The sequence below is a fragment of the Solanum pennellii genome, chromosome 11 (genome assembly GCF_001406875.1).
Source record: "Solanum pennellii chromosome 11, SPENNV200".
NCBI classification, from domain to species: Eukaryota; Viridiplantae; Streptophyta; class Magnoliopsida; order Solanales; family Solanaceae; genus Solanum; species Solanum pennellii.
This window is the reverse complement of record NC_028647.1, coordinates 9,247,241-9,256,635: the sequence shown is the minus strand read 5'-3', so window position 1 is coordinate 9,256,635 and position 9,395 is coordinate 9,247,241. Positions and strand designations below refer to the sequence as shown.

Here is a 9,395-nt window from a genome sequence, read left to right as displayed (position 1 = left end):
AACATGAGAAAATCATTTTCCTAGAAACTCTTATAACCATTTTGCATCTTATTTTAATTTATGTTCAATCTGCATTTATAATTGCTAGACTCATTAATCATTGTGACACAACTTTTCCTTTTAAATTCTGTTTTTAAAATCGTAGAGTTAAAAAAGCTATTGCAAATATTTTTAGTGGGATTTGGGTCTTAGATTTGTTATTCATTCCTCAATCATAAATTTGAAAAACTGTAAATATGTGTATAGATGAATCAAGTCAATATAACTTATCCAATTTGGACATAAAAAAATAGAAAAAATCGAGTCGAACCAAACTTAAAAGAAACGCTTGGTTTGGTATACAACAACTTCAAAAAATCAAAAACCAAGAAATGAAATCACAGTTATAAAAATTGCTCTGATTTTTTTCATTTCATTGTCTCTGTAACATCCTTTGTGATCTAAACTTGAGTCACATATCAGTGCAATACAGAAATCCGATATTGTATAAATTTACTTTCGATATTGAATAATTAGATACAATGGTTGACGAAAGTTATACATAAAGAAAAGTATAGAGGATGAAACACAAGAATGCAGCTAGAATCGAGCCCAACAGCGAGTGCATTTAGCCACACAATCACCTTTGCAATCGACATTGTAGCCTAAAACTTTTGGATTTCGAAGAAGCAAATTTCTCAGAGTTTTACCTTCAATTCCCCATTGTTTTGCCAGAATTTCGACATTGGTTTTCATTTCATCTTCAAGGCTACATCCAAGAACTTCTGGGAATTTCTTGACAAGTTTAGTGAGATCATCATCAGTAAGGCTTAAACTCCTTAGATAATCCAGTATCTCGTTCACAACTTCTAGTCGTGGAACCTCTTTCTTCCGTTCTTCATACCAGTAAGGCGAATGTATGTGGCCAAATGCTTTTCCTAATATTTTGTCTTCTTCCTCTGGGCTAAATTTCAATGCAGAAAGAGCTTGTCTGCTATCGTTCCATGTTTTCTTCTCTTCTTCAGTTAATACTATATTGTCAGTAGCTGTTGAATGCAACGTCCATTTCTTGGATGGATAATTGGACGTCCAAGATCCCCTAGTAACATTAAATGTAATGCTACTCGAGCAATTTACATACCCTACTAGAGTGTTAGCTGTTGTTGAGACGGAATCACACTGTAGAGTAAGAAACAGAAAGTATGAGCTATGTTTTCACCAGAGAACATATTAGGGTAATATAGAAGACTGAACATCATATAAAGAATGAAAGACTTATCGTTATCAAGAAAACCAACTATTCCACGACTAAAACATAGTTGTCCAGATATATGAATCCTCAGATAATCATTCGCTAAAAATCATCAACCACACAGCTATTAAATTAACATTATCTGCGTAATGATCTGTGCTTAGACTGAATCTTTTTTTTTTCTTTTTCTTTTTGACGACAAAGGGAAACCCGCAGCCGCTACCCTTTTGGGTACGCACAGCGTAAAACCCTGCTCCTATGCAATAGCTCGCAAACCAGATAGGAGAGTGCTTAGACTGAATCTTAACTACTGGCTGGACAAACTTCAAGTCTGAGAGACTGGTTTTAAAATGAAAGGCCAACAAAAAAAAAAGAACTCAACTTAACAGCATGCATTCTTTCTGAGGTTCAAATCTGAAAGAATCAATTGATCCATTAATCAACTACGCTCATTCCCAAATAAGTTGAGGCCGGCTATAAAACTCCTTTTAAAATTTGTTTATTCTGCTCTTTTCAGCCCCTTTTCATACCAAATCATGTCACAGAAATGCTCTTTACTTCCCTATAATTCATTTCATAGATGTTCCACAAAAATACACTAGCTGAAGATTTTGTAACATCACAAGTTCACAGAAGTTTGGCTATGGATAGAAGGGTGGCGGTACGCCGAAGAAGTAATGCAGAGAGGTGATTAGCCAGGATATAACGCAGCTTCAGCTGACCTTAGATATGAGGTATTAGAGGACATGGATAAGGGTAGGAGGTTAGTTAGATAGTTGAGCATTGTCTCGCTTATTCTTTTATACTATTAGTCGTACTATTAGTGGTAGTATTACTCTTGTAGTTTCTTTTCCTTTGAGTTTGGTTATTATATCTGGTTTTTTACCCTTCGAGTATTGTTTTATCTTGTTATGACTACTGTTTAGGATGATTTGTCAGATTGTCTTATAATATTTGCCATGACTTTCTTCATTTCCGTCATTTATCTTTCTATACTGCTTTAAACTTTTTTTCCTTGAACTAAGGGTCTATTGGAAACAATTACTCTACCTTCAAGGTAGTAATAAAGTCTGCATACACTTTGTCCTCCCCGAAACCCACTTTCTGATCTTACACGGGGTATGTTGTTGTTGTTATTACAAGTTCACCGAGTTTGTAAGTCACAAGTATCAGAGATAACAAAGATAAAATTAGTTAATTGATTCATAACTTTAAAAATGAAAACTCTCAATTCCAATTTGTATGACACACTTGCAATTTTGTTCATTTCAAATTATTTGACTCCATTCCATTAATACTTTTTCTTGTAGCAGTTCCAGACCACTTTGCACACCTCAACTATTCCATTGGATACCTGTTATCTCCAAGTACATGTATCGTTCACTCTGTACCCCCAAAACTTAGACTAATGGGAAAAAACACATAGCATTTTTGTGTCTGCTGACATTTGAACCCTACTCTTTTATGATTTTTACCCACTTCATTGACTAGTATACCACACCCTCGGTGCTCGATTAATACAATTACTATACACAACTTTCAGGATATAAAAGTTATTAAACTATTACCATTGATGTGATGTTTTTTGTATCTATTTTCCAACCGGTATTGTAATATATCCTCTCATTACTACTGATATAAGCATATTTTTGCTATCAGATGTCCTTGAAGGATCCTTATTACTATTATATTATACAAGTCAAATTAGCATTGTCTACTCTGTATAAAACTAGTATCGTCACATAAAGTAGGACGGAGTAATAAAAGAAAGAAATAGAACATGAAGTGATTAGCATAGTAATTTGGATCTAATGACCCAAGCCATAACTTACGAATCTTTTTTGATATGGTAAATAATTTTATTAATGCTGAAAAATCTCATTCATATAAGCAGTAAGAAGTAGAGAATCTAAACTGATGAATCTTGGGATCAAATTCCACCCCTTGAGACGAATCTAACCACTCAACGGCCATTACAAAAATGTAAGAAGTTATACTCACACCAGGAGAGGAGAAGCATGATGCAGAGTTAAAGGTCAGCACAGGAGTAGCAAATGATTTTCCTAGCATCCCTGCACCATAAAGCACAGGCTGAATGAGTAGATATGGAAGACATTCGAAGACCTAAAAGAAACGTCGAACTTTTCGCAGCCCATATAAAACACAAAGGTAGGACATGTAACAATGTGGGACTTCAGAAATGCACTCAGAAACTGAAATTTTCATGCCATAAAACTGCTTAAATCCAAAATCTATATCTCACTTATAAAAAATAGAGTACAAAACAACTACTGAATTTGTACTTACCAGCAACAATAGAAGAACTATTGAATTTGTTTGGATAAAGTAAGGACCCACTATAAAATAACCTTCTCTAATAAATTACATGAGAACAAGTCGAATCATCGTTGTATCATGGTATTGCAGCACTTACTATCAGGTACGTAGAATCAAGAAACATAACATACAGAAATAGTAATCTTCTCCACATTACCGAGACAATCCTTTCGAATCAAGTCATCTACTTATAAGTCTTGTGGTATATATCTCAGTGTCGAGAATGAGACCAAAGATTTATATTTTTTGTTAACTCTTTTGGAACAAACTCACCACTTTATCCCAACCTTCATACAATTAATCCTCTTCACAGAGTACTGCAACAACTACTACTATTTGCAATGATGACAAGTCGATTATTCAATTTTTTTTCGTCTTTTCTTAATAATCACTTGTTATACATACATACATACATGAGTTCTAATTTGATACCAAGTAGTAATACTTAATTTCTCTCTAACTCAATTTTTCCCCCGATAACTCACATGTCAAATAACTCAAACTCACAATCAGCATTTGCTTAGTGTCTGTCTATGTATATCATTTGACCTTCTCACATTATAATCATTTTCACCGCAATGCTCATGAATGGTTCAGAGACTTTCACTCTTAAACTATTAGGAGTCGTATGGTGTGAGGTATAAGGTATAGTAATATCTTATCTTGTGTTTGGTTGGAGGTATTAGGCCGTCATGGGATTATTTAGGAAAAAAGGATAAATATACCCCCGAACTATCATAAATGGTATGCAGATACCCTTAGTCATACTTTAGGGACACTACTATAAAAAAACTAGAGCATATATACTCTTTATACTAACGGACATACACGTGTCATAATCTTATCCAACGACTTGACATCGGATCGATGGATAAGATTGTGCCACATGTCCCTGTTTAGTCTTTCGTTAGAGTGAATAGCATGTACGCTCTAATTTTTGGATGACAGGGGCATCAATGTCCCAAAAGTATGACGGAGGGTATCTACGTACCATTTACAATATCTCGAGGGGATATTTGTCCTTTTTCCCGATTATTTATCCCACCATTCATGTGGAATAAGTTATCCCAGGTAAATGGTGGAATAACTAATCCCACGATAACTTGTTCCCACTCCTAACGAAAGGACCTTGTCATTTATTCGGAACGGAATACATAACCAAGATTAAACCTTGTTTTCATCTTCTTGTACCCTACCAATTTCCTTATGCATCAACCCAACTTTCAGTTAAACAAGTGCCCTAAAATATTTGAGTGAAATCAAAATGCACAAACTTTAAGCAGCAATCTTGTCCAAAGATAAACAAACAATATATGAGGAAAACAACTTATTAAAAGGAATTGGAAAACAAATTCACAAGCAGAGAGCTTCCAAGGCATAAAAGGGTTCAATCCAACACAAATAAAGGAACACCCAAAACTCCATAACAAATACTACAAAGGAAAAGTTAGAAGTCTACCTCAGAATTCAGATTCCAGCTCTGCTTCAAGAAATGAATGGGAAGCACAAGAAAATGTTGAAACAGCTGAGCTCTACACTCAATTGGGACAGGAAGACCAACTATGTCCTTTCGCTTAGCTCAACCAGTTTTTGACCATCAAAGGCCAATTATTAAAACTTTATTTTTTTTCCCATAGTGTTTGATTAAATTTGGATTCGTTCTAGTGCGAGTAAGTCAGGCGTTTTTATATCAAGGCTTGAATTCCGAACCTATCTAATCACAAATTTATAAATATTTTTGACAAATTATTTTTGAGTTTTATCATGTTGGTCATAGATTTTGAATTAAATATTTATTTTTAAAAAAAATATAATCTAAATTTAAAAAACTATTAAAAATATTCAAAAAGTATTTATTATTGTCATTTTATAAAAAGCATATTTTTCATGAAAAGTTATAATTATATAATAATAAGAATAAAATAAACGGAAAAAGTATTATTACTATTTACAATTGAAAATGAATTTAAAAGGCCAGTTTGAATAAAACATGATAAACTTGTATAAAATTTATATGACCAACTAGGATTCTAAAGTTCAAATTCAATACTATTTATTAGATATAAATTTTGTGATCATTTTTAAAAGATTTTAAAAAATAAAAGCTATTTTTTTACTTTTTGGAAATTTAATTATTTTCAAAAAAATATTTATCAAATAATGACAAGTTATATGATCAAACGAGATTTTTCAATTGTTTTCCAACTATTTTATAAAATATCTATGGCCCAATGAAAAATATCTAGATCGTTGATAGCGTCTATTAGAAGCGTCGATGGGTCGGCCCGGTTTGATTTTATGCATTATCAGTTCGTTTTATTAGCTTTCAATTTTTAAATATGTTAAACTAATAATTAATTAAATCAATATGATATTTTTAATAATCAATTTTCAATTTGTCATTTTTTGTCCTTAACGATACGGTTTAACCAATACGTATGACTACTCCAACAATTTGGTGTGATAAGTGTTGAAACAATAGAATTGAACACTTGAACAGAATGAGGAAGATTCTGGAAGAAAATCATCTTCAGTTTTCTCTCACTAGAAAAGATTACAAATGAATTGAATGAATATCAATAGTTACTAATCTTCTACTTTATATAGGTTCTACAACTTTAATCATATGGACAGCTGTCAATTAATTAAAGTATTAGCAACTAACTAATCTAATAGATTTTCCTAACTGTTATTTGTTATAACTAACTCGAGTCACCTAAGTAACAGCTCATTTCTCATTACTCCCCCTCAAGCTGGTGGGTGTGAATACATTCAAAACTCCCAGCTTGGAAACCAAACGTTCATGTTGTGCTCTTGCCAACCCTTTTGTCATAGTGTTTGCTTGCTGATCTTGTGTCCTCAGATATAGTGTTTGAACCAACCCCATTTGTATCTTTTCTCTGATAAAATGGCAGTCAACTTCAATATGTTTTGTTCTTTCGTGATAAACTGGATTTGCTGCTATCTGTAAAGCTGCTTTGCTATCACAGAAGAGCTTTACAGGTAGATATATTTCTTCCCCTAATTCTTTGTATAATGCAATGATCCAAACCAATTCTGATATAGTAGAGGCCATGCTTCTATACTCTGATTTGGCTGAACTCCTTGATACAGTCGTTTGTTTCTTTGACTTCCAAGAAATCAAAGACTCTCCATGTTTGATTAAGAACCCTGTCACTGATCTTCTTGTATTTAGACATGCTGCCCAATCTGCATAACAGAAGGCTATTATTTCCCTGTCTTTCTTGCTGCTCACCAAAACTCCCATTGCAGGTTCTCTTTTTATGTATCTTACCAACTTGAGGGCTGCTTCCATGTGTGATTTCTTTGGACACTGCAAAAACTGACTTAAAGTTTGTACTGCAAACCCAATGTCAGGCCTAGTTAGTGTCAAATATAATAATCTTCCAATCAATCTTTGGTATGAACCCTTGTCTGCCAACACATGATCATCTGTAATATTCATAGCTTTATCTAGCAATGTATTTGTTAACTTCAAGTTGATGTCCAATGATGTCCAAGATGGTTTAGCTCCAGTCAATCCCATCTCCTCTATCAATTCCAAAGCATATTTCCTTTGTTCATTAGTATGCCTTTATCTGATCTGCTGAACTCTATGCCAAGGAAATATCTCAAAATTCCAAGATCCTTAATCTTGAATCTAGCATGTAATTCTTGTTTGGTGTGCTCTATTAACACCAAATCATTTCCAGCTATCAACATATCATCTACATATACCAAGATCACTACAATTTGTGTATGATGTCTATTTATGAATAATGGATGATCTAGGCTGCTCTGATTAAGATCAAGATCAACCAATGCATCAGTCAATTTAACATTCCATTGTCTACTTGCCTGTTTCAATCCATATAATGATTTTACTAGCCTACATACCATTCCTGAAGTCTCCCCCTGGCTAGAAAAACCTTCAGGCAAAGACATGTAAACTTCTTCATTCAAATCACCTTGTAAAAAAGCATTATACACATCCATCTGATGTATATGCCAATGAGAGGCTGCAGCAATTGATAAAACACTTCTCACTGTGACCATCTTCACAACAGGTGAGAATGTATCTTGATAATCAAGACCTTCCCTCTGATTGTAACCTTTGGCAACTAATCTAGCTTATATCTCTCCACTGTACCATCAGCCTTAAACTTTACCTTATAAACCCATTTACAACCAACAGGTTTCTTGTGAGAAGGTAAGGAACTATAAGCCATGTTTTATTTGCCTCAAGTGCTTGGATCTCTTCTTGCATAGCTGAAATTCATCTAGGATCTGAGCATGCTTCCTTGTAAGACTTAGGCTCAGTGACACTATAGAAAGCACACAAATAGGAGTGGTATTGTGAGGAGAGATTAGCATAATGCAAACAATGAGATAAAGGATGATGTAATGAAGTAGAAGCAACATGTGTAACAAAATCAGTCATCCATGTAGGTTGCTTCCTAACTCTGTGAGACTGCCTCAAAGGCATAGGTTCAATATCAGCAGGCATAGTAGGAATATCAACATCACCAACCACAATATCAGGAATAATGTCTGGGATAGCAGGAACAACATCATGTTGAGGAGACAAATATGAGTCATTAATAGGAGGATCATCAGTATCTGCAGATATGTCTAGAAAAACAGTAGGAGAGGAAGATGTAGTCTGGAAAGGAAAAGAATCCTCTCTAAAACTAACATCCCTAGATATGAAAAAATTGTGAGTTACTAGATTATACAACACATAACCTTTTGTAACTTCAGAATAACCCATATGTACTGCAGGAACAACTTTGGCTTCAAACTTATCACCAAGAGGTAAACACTTAGCATAACATAAACAACCCATTGTTCTGAGATGTGTTAAGGACCCTTTTAACACCATGGAAAACTTCAAAAGGAGACTTGTTGTTGAGTGTTGTAGATGGCAACCTATTCATCATGTAAACAGCCCCAAGCACACAATGACCCCAGTATTTAATAGGTATAGAACCTTGGAATCTGATAGCCCTGGCCAGTTCTAAAATGTATTTGTGTTTTCTCTCTACCACCCCATTTTGTTGTGGTGTGTAAACACATGTTTTTTTTGATGTATAATACCAAGAGATGTAAACAAAGCATGACAATTAGAATTGACAAATTCAGTGCCATTATCTGATCTCAATACTTTGACTCTTTTTCCAAATTGTGTACTGACTAGCTGAAAAAAGTTTCTCAATACTACAACCACATCACTCTTTAATTTCAACAAAAATATTCAAGTCATACGAGAATGATCATCCACAATAGTCAGAAACATTTTATAACCATCAAAGGTAGAAACATGAAATGGTCCCCATACATCCAAGTGCAACAAATCAAAAATACAAGAAGATCGATTCTCACTATTAGGAAAAGGTAATCTGGTTTGTCGAGCTAGTGGACACACATCACACCTATCTAAAATCCTTTTGCATTCATTAGGATCAATATTAAAAAAATGACTCATAGTTCCTACAGAGGCATGACCCATCCTTCTATGCCAAAGAAGGATGTCCAGCTTATTCTTGGAAGCAACTATCCCTTTTGGTGAGCAATCAATACCACTCCCTTTGTGACTCATCAAATAGAGGTCATTCTTTTCTTCACCAATCTCCAGTACCTTCCCACTTGAGAGGTCCTGGAACACACAATAGTCAGGGAAAAAATGAACTGAGCATTGTAGTTCCTTAGTGATCTGAGATACTGAAAGTAGATTATATCTAAAATCTGGAATGTATTAAAAATTTTTCACAGATCTTCCATCCATCAATTCACAACTACCAATATGTGATACCTCTACAATCCCTCC

At 34.2% G+C, this 9,395-nt stretch overlaps 1 protein-coding gene across 1 annotated transcript; it reads right to left on the bottom strand.

Moving 5' to 3' along the window:
* Positions 1–377: 377 nt before the first annotated feature.
* Positions 378–5,228, bottom strand: LOC107002873. Its single transcript, XM_015201065.1, has 3 exons — positions 5,028–5,228; positions 3,233–3,303; positions 378–1,158 (listed from the first exon to the last, which is right to left on the bottom strand). The coding sequence occupies exons 2-3, from the start codon at positions 3,299–3,301 to the stop codon at positions 580–582; spliced, it is 648 nt and encodes a 215-aa protein (XP_015056551.1). The 5' UTR covers positions 3,302–3,303; positions 5,028–5,228; the 3' UTR covers positions 378–579.
* Between the last annotated feature and the right edge of the window lie 4,167 nt (positions 5,229–9,395).

What these genes read in the sequence shown, in the direction of transcription:
- LOC107002873 (XM_015201065.1), bottom strand. Translation starts at nt 3,301, where the DNA reads ATGCTAGGAAAATCATTTGCTACTCCTGTGCTGACCTTTAACTCTGCA. An exon ending in CATGCTTCTCCTCTCCTGGT is followed by an intron (nt 1,159 to 3,232) that starts GTGAGTATAACT and finishes CTTACTCTACAG; the next exon opens with TGTGATTCCGTCTCAACAAC.